At 30.0% G+C, this 24,492-nt stretch overlaps 1 protein-coding gene across 3 annotated transcripts; it reads right to left on the bottom strand.

Moving 5' to 3' along the window:
- Positions 1-491: 491 nt before the first annotated feature.
- LOC126842863 (choline/ethanolamine kinase) lies at positions 492-18,804 on the bottom strand. Of its 3 annotated transcripts, none has more exons than XM_050580065.1 (7): positions 18,706-18,804; positions 10,049-10,161; positions 4,158-4,374; positions 2,257-2,492; positions 1,666-1,918; positions 1,423-1,581; positions 492-617 (listed from the first exon to the last, which is right to left on the bottom strand). In XM_050580065.1, the coding sequence occupies exons 1-7, from the start codon at positions 18,730-18,732 to the stop codon at positions 552-554; spliced, it is 1,071 nt and encodes a 356-aa protein (XP_050436022.1). In that variant the 5' UTR covers positions 18,733-18,804; the 3' UTR covers positions 492-551. The 3 variants fall into 3 exon arrangements, with proteins under 3 accessions (XP_050436022.1, XP_050436020.1, XP_050436021.1); XM_050580063.1 differs by lacking the exon at positions 18,706-18,804 and adding an exon at positions 15,054-15,578; XM_050580064.1 differs by lacking the exon at positions 18,706-18,804 and adding an exon at positions 10,278-10,481.
- Positions 18,805-24,492: the final 5,688 nt, after the last annotated feature.

Genomic DNA, 24,492 nt, shown 5'->3' with positions numbered 1-24,492 from the left:
TTGGTTAAGTACAATAATCACATTTTTTTGTTTTTTACAATACAAATTATCATTGCAAATTTTTTTTCTCTATTTTCATCTTTCTTTTTGATAACATTAACTTTTTTTTATATCTTTTACCAAGTTTATCAAGAAATACAACAGTGAAAAAAAGGTAAATAAATATATTCTGTTTCCACGTTAACGAAAGTTAGTCAAAAAAGTTAAAAAAGTTTTGGTATGATACTTTTTTCATAGTAAATTCAAACTAAGCCGTTTACGGCAGCTTACTGAGAATTTACAAAAAATTTATGTATAAAAAGAAAAGACAAAAAAAAACATTTGAATTTGGAGCTCACAATAAATATTAAGGCACTTAATATAAAGTGCAAACAGATAATAAATAAAATATAATCAGACTAATAAAATAATTAAAAAAAGATTAAAAGATTGAAATTATTAAATCAGTCTCCACCAAAATATTAAAACATAATGGTCTGTAATGTCTGACCTTTTTTCTTTTTTTTGCTTTTTTATTTATTATTATAAGTACTTGTAATAGTAACATTATGTTATATATTATTAACTAAATTTTCTTTGAGTTTGAAGTATGATGAAAGTCGTTCTACTGCATATTCCTAAAAACAACAAATTTCCAATTAAAATAATACTAGTGTGTTATGTCATATACAAATAATTCACATAGTAGAGAGAAATTATGCCAACACGTATTAGGTGTAAAAACAAAACCAGGGAATTATTTATTAAAATAACTAAAAATGTTTTATTTTTATTTAAACAATAATCAAAATAATCAAATGTTTTTAGTTTAACAAAATTTAAAAAAAAATTTCAATTCAAATAATTAGTTATTTAAATAAATATTGAAATGATAGTTAAGAGTATAAATGTTATTTAATCAAATATATATTTGAATTTATCTACAAAAAAAATGCATATTGAAAGCAATATAACATTTTTTAATACATCAAACATAGGCATTATCGGTTTAGTTTTTTATTTAAATAAAAATTAAAACAAAAAGTTATTTAATTAAAGAAAAAACTATTTAAAAAAAAAATTTGTTAATACAATAAAATTATATTTTAATAAAATATTATTTTAAACATTAAGTTGTAAATATCAATTAATTATTGTTACTTATTTATCAAAAGATGCTCAAGTTCGTGTGAAGATGTTTGGTTTTTGCCGTTCAATTTCGTTTGTTGTAGTTTTATACAATTTAAAAAAAAAATACTAAACTGTATTATACATTATAGGTTTTTCAGACATGCTTAATAGGTTGCTTGTTTTCTGATTTCATGTACTTTAGTACAATACACAATGATTGTCACTAAAAAACTTTCCCTAGACCGCTTACTCTTAGTAAATAATGATTTGCTTGAAATGCTTTTAACATGAATTGAAAAAAATTGCAATTACCCTGTAGCCAAATGTAATTTTCGAGGTACGGCTGTTGACGACACTCCATATTCCCCAAAACAAATGTGATGCCAATGCGAAATGACGTACTTCGTTTAGAATCAATTCTAATGGTTCATCGCTTCCCATACACTGTAAGTACCTCTTGAGGAATTCGACCTGCGAAACCGTAAAATGAAGGAAAAAAAAGTATTTCAAACGGTTCTTCTCAATAGGTATTGTTTGAACATAGTTTAAACGTACCTGTTGGTCTTTTGTTGGGTACAATTCTCGGTTGACGGAATAATGTGGATACTTAGTGTTTGTGTAGTCGTAAATCCATTCGATAAAATGATTGGCGATATCGAAGCCGCGATAGTTATACGCACAGTATTCGTAATCGATTAGGCACAACGATCGACAAGCGGTTATGTCATTTTCCTTCATCAGGATATTACCCTCTTGCAAATCGTTGTGGCAAAACACGACAGGTGACCTTAACTTCGTCAGAAGTTTCCTGAAATCAGTTAATAACGTAAAGAAAAAAAAGTATGCACAGCGGGAATTCAACATATTCAGGACTGATTATAATTGAAAATGAAAACCACATTCAAATAAACACTGATGCAAAACTAAGAATGGTAAAAATGACCAAATATATAAACATTTTTTCTTATTATAAATGTTTTATTTTATTTTTTTTACTTTTTCTCAATAAAAATAGTTTGAATACAGATTCTTGAAATGAAAAAAAAAAATTAAATTTATTCACGCCACTTAAACTTTTTTAGTTGAAAATAATCTACAGAACATTTATAATCAAAGCTAACAACTGTTATATTTAAAATTACATACTTTAGCCAACGCATTTCATCTGAGAGGTTTATCGACAAAATCTGATCCAATTGGATGTTGTCCCTAGACCAATTGCAGTCGGTAACTGGCTGCTGCAGCCACCTCTCCATTGTGTCCCACAACCACGTTGAGTCTTTGTTGATCGGAATGTTCAGCTGATGTAGGTCGGCCATTTTTTCTGCAATCATAAGGCTCAATTTCGGATCGCTCAACTCTTCAGACTTCAAAGACCGAGCCTGGAATTTTCCATAGACATACAACAAACATGAATTACTATTTTATAACTTATGAGCGACATATAATGTAATCACTTCCATGTGAAGACTAAGGATCGAGTCTTTTTTAATTATTTTGTGTACAGTGTGTACTTGTTCTAAATATCTAGGACAAAAATACATTTCATCATATATAGTTAAAACAAAGCAAGGTTAGATTTTGTAATGATTATAAAATATATTATAATATTATCCCATCGATTTTAATAAATACATTTTTTTTTTAACATACACTCAAAGTGAATGCAACACTTACTGAGCAGCTATGCATCGTAGTCCAAAGCATAGCTCGTTTTCTGAATGAGCTCGACATAATTAGTTACAACAATTTATGTCGGATTTTGGAACACATATTGACACATGTAAAAGCCGATACATTATAGGACCGTTACCAATATTATCATTCGACCATTTATTACCTGCGAGGACGAATGCCGGTATAAAATGACAGTGTCGAGCCTATGTTTGCAAATAGCCTACATTGAATATTTAGCCAAATTGGCAATGCGTCATAAAAATAAAAAATAATGGTAATAATAATTACAACAATAAAAATAATAATAAAATAAAACGTACACCTCAAATTGAACGAGTCAAACAAATAGATTCGTCCCGTTATAATAACAACGGTGAATGCGTTAAATGGTAAATATTTTTTTTTGTTTAACAAAATTATTTACAGTATATAAATTGTTCTATGTAAGCCTTACAATTCTCAATCATTGTACATTTTCGACCCATTCGCTCACACTTTCCGAATCTGAAACGTTCAGCATCATAAATTTTGTCTAGCTAACAATATAATTTTTATTTAGTAAATGTCACGCATTTATTTATAACATTACTCGTAGTCGTAAAACAAAGCGAAGGTAAAAGCGCATAGTTATACTTGTAAATATATTTGATAGGCCAGGCATATTCTCAATGTTATACGGTCATAGCGATAAAAATAATTTTTTTTTCTAAATTAACTCTTAAACTAAAAGCTAACCGGCTTTGGCTATAATTTTGCTTTAAATATTTTTTTAAATAAAATAAATTTAGCAAATTTTAATAAAATGTACAAAAAAAAGTGTAATAACGGAATTACAACAAAGAAAAATTAATGTTACCAAAAAGTTGGTTGATATTTTTAAAATATTTCAAACCCATGTTTTGGCAGTATTGGAAACAATAAATGAGTTATCATAAACCATAGTATTTAAAATAGAAGTAAAACATTGGAAATATTTTCATAATATAATGTACGACAATTTGTTAATATTTTTGAAACATTTAATATTTTAAAAATATTACCAAACTTATTGCTAACATAAATATTTAATTACTGTATGGAAAATAATGTTTTTTTTTTAAACACATTTTATAAGCTAAGTGTTAAGAGATTATTGTTAAGAGGTAAGAATAGATTTAGTTAAAACAAAACCCAGACATTTTTCAATGCAGACATTTTATTGTACCCTAATGGCACAAAAATGCAGACTCGAGTAGATTAACAATTTTTTTGGTTAAGAAACAAAAAAGATTTTTAATTTGCAGAAGAAGAAATATTAATCTACGTTGTCGACTAGATGCAATAAACTACTAGTCAAGTTTCAACAAATGATTTAAAGTGAACAAGCTTACCGGTATGTATTCTTCTAGTCGGCCTCCGGGAAATATTCCGTGCAGCCTAGGTCCCAAACCCCGTTCTGACAACAATGTAAATATTACAGACTCTGTGATTATGTTTTCGATAGCGTTTTCCCCGTGTGTCTGACCGTAAAGTCTCATTAATACGTCACGAGGCTCAGTGTTACCCTTCAACAATGTCACTTGGTAAAGCCAGTTACTTAGACCGCCACTGAAAAATAAAGTTGTCGATACAACAAATTTATAAACAAAAATATAAGCTTGTATTTTATAAAATGAATGTTTATGCTGAAATATAATAATCAGCTTTTAACTATTGTTGGTCTAGAAGTTACTTGACAAAATCTATAAAGAATAATATTTGATTAAACTATTTTTTTTTTTTTGATTAAAAAAAAAATAAAATATAATTATTCTGTGATTATTTTCCGATAGTAAATAAGTATAAAATAATAATGCATGTTCAATAATACAATTAGGCATCATCATCAGTTCTTATAATAGGTCGTTGTACACTATTGACTAATGTTCAGCATATTATACCGCTAGGCTGCAAATATTGTGTCAGCATAAAATATCTAAATTGGTATGTGAGCTTTACTTAACTAATCGATACATTCAATTCTATCATCTATAATCTATATTATTGTAGCATACAATTCCAAATTTGTTTGCTCATAAGCTGAATGTTTTCATTTGTAAAGATGAATTTTTTTTTTTATATTATTGCTCAAATCAAAAGAGGTCTAACAATTTTGATGAGTATAAATAATATTTTTTTTTGTTAAAGCAAGAAATGTAAATTTTAGCCAAAACTTTTTCAAGATCTGTGTAAAATTATGTAATTAGTAATACTAAGAAAAACAAAAAAAAGTGGCAAATTTCTATTTATGTTAACTAGTTTAAGTTATTTAAAAAATGTTTATTTAAAGTTTACAATAAAGTTTAAGTAAATTTTTTTCAACAAATTGTTTCAATTATTATAAATTTCGTCATAATTTCCTACTAAACGATAATATAACATAATATAATATTACATTTAGTAATTTTTCAGGTTTTTTAGGTTTTATAGCTTGGAGTTTGCTGAACATGGACAAAAGTTCATACCTATCAAAATTGTTGCTAGAAAATGAAAATTGAAGAAAAAATAGACGTTTTTAGTACTTTTTTCTAGCTAATTTTCAAACAAGAGAGAACACAAAGAGATGGGATTGTTTTACGTTTTATATTAAAGAATATAATTTCGACTTAAAAATCTAGAGGACGGCCCGATCGACGGGTGATGCCCAAAGAATATGGTGGGGACGGCAGATGACATTATGAGATGATAACAGTATTGTCAAAAATATTCGTTTTTTAGGATTGCGAATTAAAATTACAACATCACTGTTAGCTTTGTTGTCAATTTCTGTACTATGTTACTAAAAATTATGATACACAGAACTCAAATTTTAGGTTTCCGGCCCAAGCGACATCCCCCAGGTACACTAAATTTAATGTTATCGGAAAAAGTACCAAAAAACGCCTATTCTTTGTTAAAGTTTTATTATCTGGCAACAATTTTGACAGGTATGAACTTTTACGTATGATGTAATGTACATGTCCAGCAGACTCCAAGCTATAAAAGCATCAAAGCTTCAGCTCAAACTGAGGAGTAGGAAAAAATTATGCTTCAATTTGTGCACAAGCGTCGGAATCCTATGTTAAATCCCATTTAAACTTCAACTCTTGTGAGGCACAAGAGTTAAAATTAATATTTATCCAACATTTTTTTTTAATCTTATTTTTATTGTATTTAGTAACTTTTTAGGGGCGTCGAGGTTAAAATTCGAAAATCGACTTTTTAAAGACCACCCTAAAATGTAGAAATATTATTTTCCGATACCTGCCAACGCGGAAGGGGGGGGGGGGTGCTCAAAGTTATTTAGAAAAAAAAAACAGCTGGGACTGTAGCCCCCCCCCCCTTCAGAGACCTAATTACGCTTATAAAACGCAATTCTCTTGTACGCGCAGGCAGGGGTAATTTATATCATAAAATATTATTATTATTATCGCTTTTTTATTATCAGTAGGTATAATTAAACAACTGATCGTTCAGGCCTTTACTGCGAATAATACAAATATTATCAGTTCTTGTACTATCAATAATAATAATTGCGTGAGGGCCATTTAAGGTTATACTATGGAACGGCTGACACGTCATAATTTATATCGCAACTATGAGACCGGATTTTTATATTTTTAATTTTTTTGTAAAAACGAAGGCTATGCAGTTTCATTCGGCTAAAGTTTCGTTTTACAACAAATTCATAAGTATCATTTTTTCTGCATGATTGGATGTTAGTGGATATTTCAACCATAACGACATTTTTGGAATATTTCATTTAGTCTAACAAAATAAATGCGATTTTTTAAAAACATAAAATTTAAATTAATATTGAAAAAATGTGCGTGATGAAAATTATCAGTGGCATTCGTGTGCTGAAATATTTTCTTCCATGATAAACATTTTACTGCACATATTTACTGATAAATGATGACTAAGTTGCAAAATATCTAGTAATCTAAAAATGTGTTTAACAAGCGATTTATATTATATTATAATTAATAATTTGTAAAATATTATTTATCAAGGAGAAAATAAATATTTTTTAAAATATAAGTAAAAAACAGGAAATTATGCCGTTGTATGTACAAAACAAGTTTTCTTTACACATAATTTATGCATCATATTAAATTATATCGCCATTAATAAAAATATCAGAACGATGCCTTCTCCTCGTCGAATTTGTTTTTAATTTCACGGTTATTTTTGGTTTACGCTGTTAAAACATTACTTTTGGAAACTCAAACGAAAACTTAATATCTGGAGAAAGCTCATGGGCGAGACCCAGTTTGTCTATTTTTTTCAAAAGCCAAAAGAATATTTTCTATCTTAAATGTTGGTAATGTTGTATTGGAAAAGCGAAAGGCTCTATTTTTCAGAAAACCGTTTATAATAGAGGATGTGATAATCTAAAGAGAAAATAAAAATTAATAAACAATCCTCGTTACTATACAAATAAAATATATGCATTATATTTTCAACTTGGAATTCTTTTTTTTTTTTATGAAAATTTGCCTATACGTACCCCTGACCTTCAAAAGTGGTATGTGTGGCGTCTACTTTAAGAACATACATAAAACCGCATTTTCCATAGTTTTCACTGCATAAGAACATCATATTTTTAGATTGACAAACACATAGAAATTCTGTCTCTAAATCATAACAAACCGAAGACTTGATGCACGTTTGCCGGTACACATGTACATCACGTGACATGCAGACCGAGACGAGTAATTTTCGGTAATGTTTTTTTTTTTTTTTTAAAGTCAACATTGACTGAATGATATACGTCACACGAACGAGCGAGAAAAACAATTAACAAACAACGTCCGTTTAGCCTGTGCACGTTAAAAGGAGGTATTTGTATTGACATACAATTTTAGTCGTCATTTCCTATATAGATTTCTCTTGCGGGCCAGCAACAACAACGACATACATTTGGTGTATATCAGTATTTAACCGGTGTATATATTATCTGTATAGTGTAATAATATGCTACTACATTTTAGAAAAACAACAACAGGCGCGTTTTTTATTACAGCGATAAGTTTTTAGTGATAAAATGGTAAAAAATTAAATAAACAACACACACACACACAGGTTAATCCGATTATATTACATTATTTGTTGGTAGACGAGGTAGAAGGGGGGGGGGGGTGTTGGTTTTTGCGTCTCAGAGAAAATGGAAGTCAATCGATAGTTTGTCGGGCGCCAACCCGGCCAAGGGAAAACCTCATGAAATTCCAAATGCTAACCGCTTACCGCCTTCGACACACATTAATATCACCGAGTTCAAATAAAACTTCTATTATAACTGTTATATGTTCACCGCGTGCAACCCGACCGCCGTTACTTGTTTTTATACATTTTAATTTTGTATTTTGCGTTCTAAAAAAACCAATCACGCGACGTTTTCCGAGGTGTGTCCAGTCTGGACATGAGCATTTTCCCCTTCGACTTAGGCGATAACAAAGAATGGACTACAAAACATGTATTTGCAAACGTCCGATTTTGTACTTTATAATTCGTAGTTGAAACTAGTTTTAGAAAAGAAGCCGTTATATTTTTCCGATTCCAATAGACTATAACGACGGTCAGGTAGTCGAAGACGTGACAAATACATTTCTAAGCATTAGGGTTGCCTATCAGAGTACAGAGCGGCGACAAAATCTGAATAAATAATACAAATTTATTAAATAATCGAAATACGTTTTTTTTTTCAAGAAATTGCTTTCATAAATGCAAAGCTGGGGCGGCATTTACAAGTTGAAAGTTACTTTTTACTTTTGAAATTTTCCATTTGTGTTCAGATTACCATACATTTATGAAGGTCACTTAAAATTACCAAAGAATTTCAAAAATATGAATGCAGACTACCAGACTACATGTGGTTTACCTTCCTTCTCCTCCTTTGCATATTAACTTGACGAGTTACTTTTTAGTATAATATAGGATTGACTAACGAGTTATTAATCAAAACAACAAGTACCTAACTAAAAAGTTCGTTCTTACCATAAATGTAAAACTTAGGTTTTTAGAAATAATTTGACTTCTTATAAAAATGTTATTGTTAGTAAAAACGTGTCTTGTCTTCAACATTATCTCAGTATAAGAAAACAGAAACTGACAATCGTTATAAATAAAAACACTTTTTGGTTATTTACAAATAATTAAGTGTATGTTGTTCCAAAATTTCGACGCTATTACTAATTAGATCATTTAGTGAACTGTTAATTGTTTCACAAATTATTGGAGATGACAAGAAGGGCACTAGTATAGTAGATAGTAAATATAGTAATAGTAAATAGTAATTGCATTTCTTTACTTCACTTAAAAATACAATTATATTTGCCCCCTGAGTAATAAAAATGTTTGAAAACTATTGTCATTGAGCTTTCCGACTAAAATGCATGGTAATATTATCTACCTACTAATTTATAATATTTATATTTTGTAAATTATTTACCATCAATTATTAACTATTTTATAATTATTTAAATGTATATATATATATATAGTATATATATATTATATACATTACAGCAGCGACCTATTAAAAAAAACCTGTATAATTGGTAATAGATTATCGGAAAATTCTAACAACGAATAATTGTGTGTACGGCGATTTTGAATTTCATAGAATTAAAAACCGTGACCTTATATCGTAATACGGTTATAATTTATCATAACACTTTTTTAAAAAATATAGTAGATTACACACCAGGTCTATAAAAAACGCACATAGTAGATTAGAACGCACATAGCCAGTTTGTAAGGCACCTAAGAATATGACAAGAATACTTTTAGAAGAATAGTTGTGAAAATATGTTATCTATAAAAAAAAAATACTTAATGACTGTCGTGATCTGAATTCTAAGCTGTTATAACTCGATAAACGAAATTTATTTAAATAACAATTTAAACTTGAACAACTATAAGAAAACGTTTTGTTGTTTCTATAGTAATACTGAATGTAATTAAAATAGGTTACAATTAAAAAATTAACAACTATAAAAAAACATAGCATTTTGTTATTTAACATTTCTAAGGACAACAATTAGTTTAAATCGTTTCCGAGACGTTTGTCAAAATAATTACCACAATTAAAAATAATAATAAAAGCAAAAACCATTAAATATAATGCCACGCCATTATTAATATTCCCAACGTAGTTTGATCGAATAAATTAATTTAGAAACGTTAGGACTAGAATTATTTTATTAATAATTAAAAAATAATTTATATGCATAAATACTATAAAAAAAGAATATTTATTTACCTGATTCTTTTGACGGATATGTCTTTGGCGGTAATCTTCTTCCAGTGACCCGGCAAATACCCTCGACACAGTCTGGTAGCCATTTCGAACATATCGTTACAGTGAGCCAAACCCTAATGAGAAAAAATAGGTTTTTGTAAATGAATTATAAGTGATAAAATCAAAACACATATTATAATCGGACAAAAAATGTGTTTTATAAAAAAAAAAAAAAAAACAATTAATTTACCACTGAATGGTAGTAAGAATAAAACGGTATCATCGTATTTAAGTGCATTCGGAATATAGTGTTTATAGTCTTAGTGGACATGTAAAAGTGTAAAACAAATATTTAGATAATGCCCGAAAATTGCGATTTTTATTTATTTTGAATAAAATCTCAACTCTCAGAACCAACGACGGTGTCTCAAACGTGACTGAATGCATAACGAGATTTTTGTACAACTGGTTTTCAGATTAGCTTCACGCGAATGCAACGAGAGGGGAGATAATAGGCGAAACTAGTTCAAAGGGTAAACAATATGCCGTCATTGAACAAAACGTTTATTCCATTAATACCATTTATAATCATGTGACTCACGTGCACCGGCTAAGTGTAGGTAGTAATTATGTCTATATACATAATACACATTTTTTTATTCCAATTTTTTTTTCGCTGAAAATCGTTTTCATTCATTCATTATTTTTCATTTTTTCTCGAGAACCGGTTCTCGCTACTTCAAAACCGATAACCGCCTAATAGACTATTTTTCATTTATAAATATTGTATTACGTTTACCTTTTCATGCTTCCCATTCTCGTTAAGTTTGAATTAATAAAAAATAATAATAACGGGTACTTATTATCAAAACGATAATCAACAAAATGTTTGTCAACCATTAATAGTATTTTTATATGAACCGGTAAGATACATATGTGATTCATTAACACACAAATTTATGACTGAACCGATGCATCGATTATTAATTTAGAATACTTTAATGTAATAAAATAAAGGTTAAAGCGAGTGCAATGAAGTACACCTGTTTATCTATTTAGTGCTATCACTTCTAAAATAGGCCACATGAAAGCCCATTCATACACGTTTTAGAAACAATTTTCCGATATTATGTATCTAAATTAAAAAATACTCTATGAAAAAGTTATTAAAATTGAGAACAGAAAATAAAAAAACTCACTGAAATTTTTCCAACATCCCACCCTTAATCAATCGTAGTCAGTTAAAATTGAAAACTACTAAGTACATGTTCACAGAATTTAATATACATTTGCACAAATTGTTTACACTTTATCTTGTTTAAAACATTTATTAAAACCGTTGTTTGTTTGAAATAGAAAAAAAAACTCGACTTTTGACAAACCACAAAGTGTATGCATTTTTCATATAATTATTAATCATAATAAATTATCATGTTAATTAAAAAAATAGTTGCTCGCACGTGATGAATTTACTCTATATTGGCAGTTCTAGCCAAAGTTCAGACGATTATACAAATAATAACATTACTTTGTGACTAACCACACGGTGTTGATATTACAAAACAATAATTGTTGCAGTAGTTGTCCAGGTGGTAGAATAATGGTAATTCTGGTACAAGCTATTATTCTATACTACAAGTTTTGTTTAGTTTTTTTTTTATCAAGCCAAAAGCTGGAAAACGAAAGAAAATAGATTGAGGTATGGTTTGAGGTTATTTCAAAAAAGAAGGGAAAATCAACAAGGCAAACAGTAAAAAGAAAGATAGTGTAGACGTAGAGGTGTACACTTAAGAAGAAATAGATGTTGTTTGATGTAGAAATGATGATACTTTTTTCCAGTTCAATTTTAGATTAAGAATTGACAATTCAAGTTTTCAAGAGTTGACAAGTCGATAGAATACATCTATTTATAATATACCTTCAAGGTAAGAAATCACTGCAGTTGGGGTTTTAACAGGTAGTTAACGTTTTAATATCAGGCGATTAAACAAGATCAATGTTTTACCTATAAGATGAAATAAAGCAATTAAAATATTTATTTTAAAACGTAGAATGAAATCAACTTTGCAAAAAAAAAGGCAGCGCATCGAACTCATTATGGAAATTCTTACTGAGAAGTCTACTTACCGAATTGACTTACTTAACTTACATTTTATTACTTTAATTGTTTAAATTTAAAAAAAATACTTTTTTTTCAGTAATATAAACCACTTTTCATAACTCGGCCTTCGATCATCAGAGTTCAAGAGGTATACCTGATTAAAAAGCAATACTATATAATATTATGTATTGGGCGTAAACAAAGGTAGACTTTAAATTAGGATAATATCAAATAAAAGCTTCGCAGCAAAAAGGTATAGCCAATAGAAAAGATGAAGTTAAATCAATTACAACATAATGCATTCACATTATTTAATTGACAAAAAAACCAAAGGAAATTTTGTTGTTTAAGACAAACAAATGTTTGGCGTTTACCAAACATGTGGGCTTTATTGGGTTTCTACATAACTGTATGGTTTATTCAGCATTGAACTATTCAGCAGTGGACGTGGAAGGTTGTTGGCTTCCTTTAGTTTGTTTAACTATTTGTCCAGAACAATGCGTGTCTTTGAAAGAACCGATAATAAAAATTTCACAATACTGTTGTGTATAGATATAATATAATATATTAAATATAATTTTTAGTACCGATAAAAATATGTTGTTTAAATCTAAATACACCGAATTTTTCTTGTCGATTTAAATATACTAACAATGAGAATTTTATTGTTTTGGTTACATTTGTTAAATTTTTAGTATCCAACTATTTTTTAATTTGTACTTGTAATGTGATAACTATGATATCTATGAGGATTGTAATGCAATACTAACCGCCAATGGTTCTCGGCTTAATCAAAGAAAATCGAATAATAAAACCGAAAACTTTGTAATTTCGTTTCAATTACTTAAAAAAAAAAAAGAAATGTTTTGTAAAAATACTTTAGGTGTTTAATAACAAAGGCCAAAGCATGGATGCATGAGCTTAGACAAACGAGTATTATCAACAAGGTTTCAACATTTCTCAGCGCAGTTTGGGCCTTGCTGACTATTGTGAACACATTGGCAGATTTAATTAAACGATAATCTATACACTACATAAATTACTTTTTAATCATTTATAATAGTGATGTACAACTATTACCAGTTAATTCGCAAGATTTCCTATCTAACGTCCACGACGTAACATATTAAACGTGTATAATTAAATGTAAAAAAAAAATTGCAAATAAATGCAGACAATTTGGCAACCACAATAGCTTTCGTCTAATGACATGTTTCGGATCATAAAAAAAAAACATCAACGTCGGCTAATTTATTAAATATAACTTGTAGCAACAGGCAACTTATTAAAAATCGTAATAATTATTAAAAGCAAAACTTTCTATATTGTTTACCTAAATTTCTATTTTAAATACACCTTACACAACAAAATTTGACCATTTTTGGGAACAAAAAGCAAATTACGTCCGATTATTTAGGGGGATATTTTTGCTAAATCGAAATCTGGCCTCAGAATAATTCTTGATAATTTGAATTTTTAGTTACCCGCAAAGTTGTGAGCAATCAAAATTACAACCAAAATACGTGTTGTACAGCGTTAGTATTTTAGAAGTGACAGCTTATATCCAAAGGAAACAAATATAAATTATTAATATGAATGGTATATTATTATAGAACTACCGAGTTTTGTATGTGGATACAATCCAAAACGCGATACGGTCATCCGACACGTCGTGTGGACTATGTGGAACGGTTTCATTGGTTTAGGTCGAACGTCAGACATTTTTATAAAACATTAAATTATAATTTAATCTAACGAATCAACTTATTTTTTCATAACAATTAACGTCAAATCGTGTAAAACGCACGGGGGCACAATACAAAGAAATGGCCGCGCGATATCGAGGTAACTATTTGCTTATCAGTAGACGACGCTGAAAGTTTATTATTAAACGATAACGCTATTGTTTTTTTTTTTATTTCTGGATATTTCACTAAAGAAATAATTGGCATTACTGCAGTCTACAGACAACGTGCAATATGCGTACGTGCATTTTAAGGAAGTCAACGTCCACGTGCTAGCATATGTCTCGGTCAAGTTGATCTCGCGTTGACCTAGGTTTTTTTTTTTTTGTTATTTACGATTACTTAATACACCTGCACCGAACCGGTGACCTTGTCTAACGCACGACAAAAACAAATAAATAAATACATAACATTGCAGTTACCCCACTGTGTAGTGTCTCCACCCCGTGTTTGCGTGTGTGCCTTGTCAACGGCAATAATAATAATATTACAATAAATCTAATCCTCCCACGAGCGGTAACCGAGACCTTAGAAATATCGATTTTAACGAGAGAATATATTATTTTACACGCGAAACGCAATTTGTCAAATACTACCTTACACGTGACACACGACAACTCGGTTACCCGCACACCATGTGCATTGTGGTACCGTCAGTGCCCATCTCGTGAAAAACAATATTGCAACGTTATATTATTCTCAAGTTGGCGGGGTTTTCCGTTTTAACTGGGGCACGTCGCCGAGTTGACGACCACTCGCTGGCCATGAGTCACCGCCGTTTATGCTTTATTATAATATCGTGTGTGTGTGTGTGTGTGTGTGTCTATACATAGAGGTATATTATTTTAAATAGAACGAAAATGTCGATTTGTCAGCCGTTTTCAGACGAGTTTTATCCAGACCAGCTACTGGCTTTCACGTCACCGTCAGCATAATTATTGCGCCGTTGTTGCACACCACGGATTCCGCGGGATCTTACATCCCAGACGTCGTTTAATCAATCGACACGAAATAACGTTTAAAACAAATGGGCTTATAAACGCCGACAGCGACCGTTGGCGGCTCGCATAAAAATTTACTACTCGCTACAGACTACTGGTATACATAATAGTATGACATGGTCACCGGTCGCCTCCCCTGATCGCGCGAGCCGGCGGTTCCCAAAATATCTAGTTTTTACCTGTTTGTCGACGGTGCCGTTTACACCCATTTTGCCGGCGAAGACCTTGTAAAGGCGCGCGGCTACGGCGAAGACGAAATTTTTCGTTTTGGCTATACTCATCCGCCGGACCGATGTGACTCTGGACATAAAGCGAGTACCGCCTCCGATCACGTAAAAAAAAAAACAAATTGAAAAATACAGGTCGAACGATGATTTAGGTCGCGGTGTAAATAAGAACAACAACAGATATTAACAAAACCGACGATTAACAAAATCGGAACTGGGATTAAACGGAAAACAAACAATATTGACGCGGTCGGTTTTTCAAAAAATAAAAATCATATGTATATATTTTTTTATTTAGAAAAAACACGAAATGTAACACAATAGTTGTAATACAACACTTAAACAAAACGAAAATTGAATATTGTTATTATTATATTTGAATAGAAATGTCTATTAGGGCGACTGGCGCGATGATAACGACGGCGGACGACCACACTGATAAGCGACTGGAACGAAATTGAAGTGAAATTAATATGAGAAATCCGTCGGTCGGCGTTGCCGCCGCGGCGGGTGTACCGGTCGTTGTCGTCGGCGAACAGCAGCTGGTGATGACGTCACGCGGCGGGTCATAAGGCGATAAGCGGCGGCCCCTGGCGTGCGTCGCGCGAAACTAACCCCCACGTAGATGCGGCGTGGCAGACTGGCCTCCTCGTGTTCCCCGACACACTGTGGCAAAACGCCGTATCCGGCCCACTGCTTACCGCCAAAACAATCTACGCGCACTGATATTATGTCTTGTGATATTCGTGCAGTGGCCTGTGGCGCGAATCTGAAAAAACCCAAGGGGGGAACTCAAGCCCCGTGGTATATAGAATACATATTATATTATACCGATACATATATTTTATTAGATATATCCGATAAAATCTTTTCATTATTACAATTTGTTATTTTAATTTAAGTTTTTTGTGTTTTCCCTAAATATTTCATTTCTGTTAACTTTGCATTGCGTGTGGCCCCTTTGTCAAGTAGTCTTCCAATTGTTTTAAACGTTTATTTGCCTAACAAATATTGTATTAGATTAATTTCTAGCTAAAAGACAATTTAAAGAGAAAAAGTTCTGAAAATTCCATATCCCCCCACTTGCGGAATGAAATGACTTCCAATTATAATTTTTACTATTCTGAATCCAAATCTGCTTAAATTTTTACTAGCACATCCAGTTATTTTCCAACGTAGTAATAGAACTGCAGAAGATGCCTATTTTTTTATTTTGCGAAAATACCACCACACTAAAAATATGATTTCTTAACTTATGATAATCTCAAAAGTAAAAAACACGGACAAAAAAGACATGGAAATAGAACATTTAAGAATTTACACAAAATCAACACGATCATATGTTGTAAAAAACATATAAGACAGATGGATTTTTGTATTTATTTTGAAGTTTGCACATAGACATATTATTATATTAATATTATTTTTTTTCATTACTTTTAACAAAAAATTTAGGTCGTTCCGAAAAACAGTTTTAGCCTCTATGCAGATTTAATAAGTAACTAGTTTTGTTGCAAAAGTCTAATTTAATTTGTGGGTAACTATAATTTCATGTCCATATAGCATAACCTACCTCCAAATTACATTTGAAAACCTGTATTCGACCAGGTTGTTTCACTATTAGTCAATAATATCAAGTATTGACTATTTTAAACACCTGACGTGACTAGATCTGTAAATTTGGTACCAAAACCTTGTCTTTATGTATAGACTGAATATGAATTGCTGAACATGACTATGAATGTGAAAACATGACTAATACGGAAATTATAGAAACTATACAATTTAACAAAATATAACGATATCTAAGTTCTTAACTCCTAATAATTTCTCAGTAAACCAATATTGTCGTCGCAATGATTATAGCAAGACGCATATTCACATAAATATGTCATATTATTATGTGTAACTCCGACTACAATTTTTATTTTCAAATTTTCGCCCAGTATTAATTCCTGAAATCACATTGGTTTATTTTTTATAAACTAAATTACATTGTACCATTTACAGCAACTTCACTTTTATTTGGCTTATGAAAATACTGTTACATGGATTTTTTTTATTCTTATGCAATCCTTTATTAAACTGAAAGGAGTTCGAATTTGTCGAAACTTGATTTAATAGAATAAAAATAAACCATCAAATACACGTTTCAACGTAACTTTGAGTATAATAAAATTTGTAAATATGTATATTTTAAACTTGTTGCAAAACAAGTATGTGAAAGGTACATAATATTTTAGAATTTAGATAACTAAGAAAACTGCAATACTGCTTCTTGAAATTCTATTTTGTGTCTACCTCTCTACGAAACAGACTTATGTGAAACTTCAAATCAATTGAACGTGCCAACCGACTACTCTAAAGAAAGAACAGTGGCCAGTATAATATGAAAATGTACTAGAAATTGTTTAACATTGAAACAATAATTATTTGACCAGAATCCCAAATAAACAGCAAATGTAAACCATGAAATTAATCGAAAAAAGAACTGTTGTTTTTTGTTTAAATAATTAGCGTTTTCATTCAAAATTTAGATTTAAAACTTGTAATAGCATGCAATATGCTAAAACATTTTAATTTTAATAAATAAAAAAATAAAACAATTTAGATTTAACAAATTAACTTTATTTAATGCGCAATAGCTATAAAATCGCATTAAACAAACACACGCGTTACTATTTTACGAACAAGGAACGCTTAAGATATTGTAAAAACTACTAATAATGACTGATAAAAAGGACTTTACGCACACGCACACAAAAAAGTTAAGCTTCTCTTAATTTATTGCAGTTTGCACTCAAATGTTGTAACCGAACGTCATAAACCGATAAATAACATTATATAAATAATATTTAATAATATTATAACGCTTTTACAACTGATAGGAGCGATTTTAACGAACGAGACTATATATTGGTCTTGGACGCAAGACCGAGTGCTAAAAATATTCAAATACAAAACCATGTAATACGCACTTGTTTTTAATTTTTTTTTTGCTATGGTCGAAACTAAAAATAAAGAGCTCCAGCGTGTGACAAATGAACTCTAATACTTTATACTAGGAAGGAAGTATCTAATCGAACAACCTTGGTCCGTGGACACTATATATATAACGGTTATACATATATCACAGATGGGTTATTTTTACAAATTAAAAACCGTTTCGAGACCGTTAATTACAAATTACCAAATGCCTTAATGAAAAAAAAAAATACCTAAATAAATTGTATACTCGGATAATATATCAATATGTCAGAGTGATCAAATATCAAAAGAAATAGATGTACATAATAATGAGTATAATGGTGTTTACATGGCCTGTAATAGACCCATGAGGTAAATATAGACAAAATCCCTGTATACTTTAATGTATAATTTGTTTTGTCACATTATTTACTGTCATTTTTCGCACTGTAATAATGTACGCGTCTCGTTAATTAATTACCAATAAATTAACACATTTTATCAAGACTAAAATATAATATACCTATATTATAGGCCGACTAATGGTCGCAATGAAGTTTTTTAGACGTAGAGCTAAAGAGACCACTGTTTAACAATGATTTATCGCGTTTTTTTCATAAGTATTTAATTTACTTACTTCCGTCATTTCCAACCAATTTTCCATTTCTATAATAATGTGTTGCAGAAATAATTATTGTTAAAGTCGTGGATTGGGTGAGCACACTATACGAACGTTGGCGATACACTAAAACAACATTGAGTATTTTATAACCGTCATATAAATTTATTTGCATATTTATTGCTCATTAAAACTAACTAAATAGATTTACTTCAAATCGATGCAGAAAATCGATTTGTTTGTAATCGCCGGAGAGACAATTATTAGATAAAGACGGTATTATTCAGTGTAATGATACACCTGAGAGGGTACAGACCTACTTAGAAATATCAATACCGATATAACATATTACACAACTATTAATCCTACGGCCAAAAGCAATATTACTAATGGAAATAACTAGAATGTTATGCCACCGGTGTTTTAAAAGTAGAACCCTTAGTTCGAAGTAAGACAAATTTTAAATCTGTAAAGTTTATTAGCTAAAGGAAAATAAGGTTGAATTACTCAAAAATTAACTATTATATTCAATCGGGATTTGCGACTTGGACACGACAGCTAAACAAAGAATATTAACTAAATATAACTAATTTAATTCATTTCTTGTATTATAATATTATACTTACCAAGTAACAAGTAAGTTTTTTTAAATTTAATTTTTGTTAATTGATATTTGTAATTTGCAGAAACTATTATCGGTTTTGTGTTGGATGTCGAAGTTTTTTTTTCAATTTTTTTGGTAAGATTAACACATTTTACTTTATTTATAAGAATATTACAATTCATTATTTTCATTAACTTTTTTTGTTATTTTCCTAAAATATTTAGTACTTACTTGTTACCGATGCAGTGCGTTTGTCACAAAAGTCATGTAGTATACCAATTATGAATACGTTTATTTGCCTAAAAATGATTGTATTAGCTTAATTTCTTGCTAAAAGACAATTTAAAGGAAAAAAATTCTGAAAATTGCACATATTCCGCTACTGAAATCAAAACTTAATTAAAATTTGTATTAATTTAGTTTATTTTCGCTGAACCCGAATGTGGACTCCAATTTTATCTAGCATCAAGTTATTTTTGTAAATCGCATCCAAAGTTACAACTAACAGGATATTTTTCATTTTTTTGTGTAAAAAAAAAAATTACCACAAGTTTTACATAAATTTGGAGGGAAAAATGGATCAAGAAGTTTCTTTTTTATAATTTTCTCTATATCAAAACTTTTTGGAAAGTTATTGAAACAAAACACGCTGACAAATTTTTCTAAAAGAAACATATAACGGCATAAAAAAATGATGCAAATTAATTTGAAAAAATCATGATGATACACGACAGTGTTGACATGCAAATTTATTATTACAAGCGCAACGTGTGACGCATATCATATGATATAATAGTGTTTAGGGAACGTGGGAGAAATTATATTAACCAGACTCATCATCATATCAGTCTCATTATTTATTATTATTATTTTTTTTTTTTTGTTGTTGCTGCTGTTGTTGTATGCTGCTGCTTACTTACATACTACTACTACTACTACTACTACTAACTGAGACACTTCTGTGTGTGTGTGTTGTGTGCTAGCATAGAAGAAGAAGAAGAAGATGAAGCAATTTGCTAGGCTAGTGCCGCTCACGTTCCCTATGACGTCATTATCAGATAGAAATCCTATTTATGATTGGATTTGTTCCCCAATGATCACATGGTAGAAGTCGACACGAATGGTCTACGCATTACCCCATCTAGCGGCTTAGCTGTTAATCATCGAGGTTAGCCGGGCAGAATATAAAGTTATTTCAAACAAGTTAGGTATTCAAAAGTTTAAAAACAATTATTTTATGAAATGTTTAATTAAAAGTTCAAATAATACATAAAACGTTTATAGAAAATAATTTTGTGCCGGGACACTTTTTTGTTTAATAAAAGTATAACTTTTTTTTTTTTAAACGTTTAAACCGTTTAATTCGATTCCTGGTAAATAGGTATCAGTATAAATCGTGCATAGAATTTACAATATTCCACGATGAAAAATCTGGCCCACGGGTTCATCCAAAAATGTAAGTCCTATTTATATATATATATATTTTTTTTTGCACGTAGAGAATTAGGCTCTATCTCGTTTTATCGAAAGAAGGGTGTACTATTACATAGGCCTTAACAAATAATACCCCTAAAAAAAAAAAAAATAATAACTAAATTTCTGGCTACGTTTTTGCGTCTTCGCCGAGGTTTGGCGTCCGTTGACGGTTACACAGTGTCTCGTTCCACACACGGGTCATGGGCGAAATGATATTTTATAAATAATATATACAGTTTTTTACGCTGCACAGACGATTAAGAAGAGTCCCCAAGGTCGGCGTGCCGGTAATATAAAGAACATGTTTTTGGCGTGACGCTCAACAGTCAACGGTAGTCGGATGTATTACACGATAATATTATAATATTGTTTATACTATGGTGATTGGTGGCTGGTACATGAGTGCGCATAGTCATGACTATACCTACTGACTACTGTTTCGAGCAGAACGCTTATTGTTCCAGGTTCCTACTTTCTTGTACAAAATTAAGAAAAAAAAGTCATATAAGTAATTCTAAGTATCCATTTTGGGCTTCAAGTATCCTTTGTTGGGTAATAAGTATGATTACAAATCCATTTCTCAACTGCGTTTAATATGTACCAATATTATCAATAGGCACAATAAATTATTTAAGAGGAGGTTACGCCTATACACTTTTATGTAAAAAAGCAGAGTCATGCAGATTGGTTTTTAATTTGTAAAAAAATACTAGCTAGTATTACTATTATTATTTCTACGATAGTAAAAAGGCTTTGATAATATTTATAAAACTGAAAAACCAAAGACATTTGTTAATAAAAGTTATAGTTGTATCATTAAGTAAGTATTGTTCTTGTCTCATAAAAGAAAAACATTAAAAACCGAATAAATCATAATGTAATCACTAATTTAGATTCTATTGTACATTTTTGTTAAATGTAATGAATAAATGAATAAGGTCAATCGGTGAAATTAATACACCAACTTTCACTCATATTCCTTAATTTAACAATTACTGTATTTATCAGTATTTAACTATTAACTACATTAAATTTGATATGCAACATCACAAGGTTTTGATTTTTTCTATTTTAAAATTTAAAATTTGTATAAACGTATAGTTATTACTAATTAGTTAGTATTGCGAAGTTTTTTAAGTTAAATGGTTTTATAAACAGTTTAAAGAAAAAAAATTATACGTAGATTTAGATAATTAAATTAATTATTGAAGAACGGTAACTAGGTACTTAGCATAACATTGTACTACTTGATTGCACATAATATTGTTATTCTTATTGATTATTGACGTACAAACTACGATAAACACATTCTATTAGTGTATGTTACTTTGAGGCAATTTGACCACCTGACATTACACAAAACAAGTACTTTATTTAACAAACAAAAAAAAATCCGCACATAATTTTATTCTGAGAATCTGTTGTTTTTCAAATTCAGTTTTCTTTTTTTAATTACACAATTACGCAATCAGTGTTTGCATTTTTACCTCTTCTTTGATAGTATAAAACGAGTATTTCTTTAAAATTCTCGTTGTAAAATTTGTGTAAATACTAGTTTTACTGTTCGTGTCGGAGGAATGTGACTGGGCAGCATAATTATTTTCGATTTCTTGATTACCCTTAGGGCAAATAGTTGGAATTCTTATGATTTATCCGAGTTCTCAGAAAAAAAGATGCACTATGTGGATAGTATCCACTGGATACCTATGGAAACAATCACCCTGAGTGAGCCTCTATTTACAATTCATTGCTCTTTATTACCGTCCAGACAGGTTAAACAATTACATTATAATACCACTTTTATACACACTCTAGTCTAGCCAATTTGAATAATTGAAAGAAAAAAATCATCGCCTGGACTCTAGTTAAATATTGTACATAAAATTAAAAATATACATACCTATCTGATATACTAAATATAGATATATGTTTGATAACAGTTGCTGTTTCAATATTTTGTAATGTAATCGACATAAAAATCTATTAGATTGTAAACATCTGGGTAAACATTGAACGCATTCTGTTAAGCGTTGTTTAAGAACGCATATTTTAGCTCATTAATTATTCTTAACAGTCAAAACTCAAAATACCTTTTTTTTTTTGTCAAAATAAATGTCTTATCAATAAAAAATAATTATAAACAATTTGTTTGACCTTCAAAACTATATTATAATTCTACTGTGTTAGGAATAATTTAAAAAACAAAAATATTGATACCTGCGAACAATGAGTCTGCGTTGGGAAGTTTATTGTTTATTGTTTGGACAATAAAAACAATTCTAATACTATGCTATTAATGTTTGTTTTAATATATCTGATGTAATTGACTACAATTTAACGCCGGCATTATGTTTACTATATTACGAGTATTCACCTTTAGACTTATTGTCTTTATTCTTGCACGATTGTTAACAATTCCGACGGATGATTAGCAATAGTTTGTCAACAATAGAATTCCTGTAAATATTATAAATCTACTGTAAACATGCTTAATGTTGCGAAGTTGAAAATAAATTAACATAATTGGCGCCTTTAAAATCTGACGATTTGAACTTAAAATGCGACCAAATGTCTCGCTTCAGTGGCGGGTTTAAGAGGGTGGCTAAGGGGGCAGTAGCCTCCCCCGTTGGGACTAAGCTATTTTTTTTTTAAGGCAAGTATTATGAGTAGTGTATTGTTGAGTAAGGATCATCCTCCCTTATCAGTGATCCTCGAGGATGATCCTCCCTTATCAAAAAGAAAATGAAGTATATACCTTTTACAAAAAAAAAAGTGTTTAGTTACCTTTATCCTTTGACCGTCTGATTGATATAATATAGTATCACTATATAAACATACTTCAACCACGCAAATGCGTACACTGTACTTGTCTACACACAGCCCAATAAGAAAAGGTGAAAAAAAAATATAAAAATGATTAGAATAAGAGGTTATAATAATAATAATTAGTTTATAAAAAAAAATGAGAGTATTTAGTGTGCAAAATTTAAAATATGATTATGGTCAGCGGTGCAAGTTATTCTGTGGATGGGGTGCTGTCTGGTTCGCCTTGTGCCTGTGTCGAGTGGACGTCCCAATCGATTTGAACCAAAGCCGGTATCTCCTCTGTATAGCATAGAATAAAAATTAATTACTGTTTATAAAAAAAAAAAATTGACTTACCGCCCGGTTTTTGTGTTTCTTGCTTAGCTTTTACACTATTTATGAGTTCACTTGATACTAATACCAACGACGTTTCTGTTATTGAACATCATACTTAAATCCAATTTTGAATTTTATTTCAATAATAATAATAATTTTAATTTATTTACTTAATCTCAGTTAAAATAAAAATGTCTATTGACAAGTATCAAAACTATCTTGCCATCGAAAAACTTTCAAACTTCAATGAAGTAAAACCAAATAAAGGTTCAAAAATGTATGTGGAAATTACATACAAATCGAAATAGATTATAAATAATTTTTTTTTTTTACTAAACTATAAAAAAATATATATTGTATGGTTTTTGTCAGTACACACGTTAGATCTTAAAAACGGATGAAAAGTGTTAAAATGGTTGGCCAGTTAATAATGAAATGACATTTATATTGATAATTGGGTCTTGGCAACGTGAATCCGGTACTGTTACTATATAATTATTTATTTTATAAATATTTTGTTGTGTAATTTTGAACTTATTCTTCTGAATACCTATAATGGTTTTGTCTTCACTTTACCTTTGTAT

This window comes from Adelges cooleyi, unplaced genomic scaffold (genome assembly GCF_023614345.1).
Source record: "Adelges cooleyi isolate 19-005CV unplaced genomic scaffold, UGA_ACOO_1.1 ACOO_flye_CR_arks_rails_tigmint_CR_PRNA_574, whole genome shotgun sequence".
NCBI classification, from domain to species: domain Eukaryota; kingdom Metazoa; phylum Arthropoda; class Insecta; order Hemiptera; family Adelgidae; genus Adelges; species Adelges cooleyi.
The sequence above is the reverse complement of the archived record's forward strand: the minus strand, read 5'-3'. Positions and strand labels throughout refer to the sequence as shown.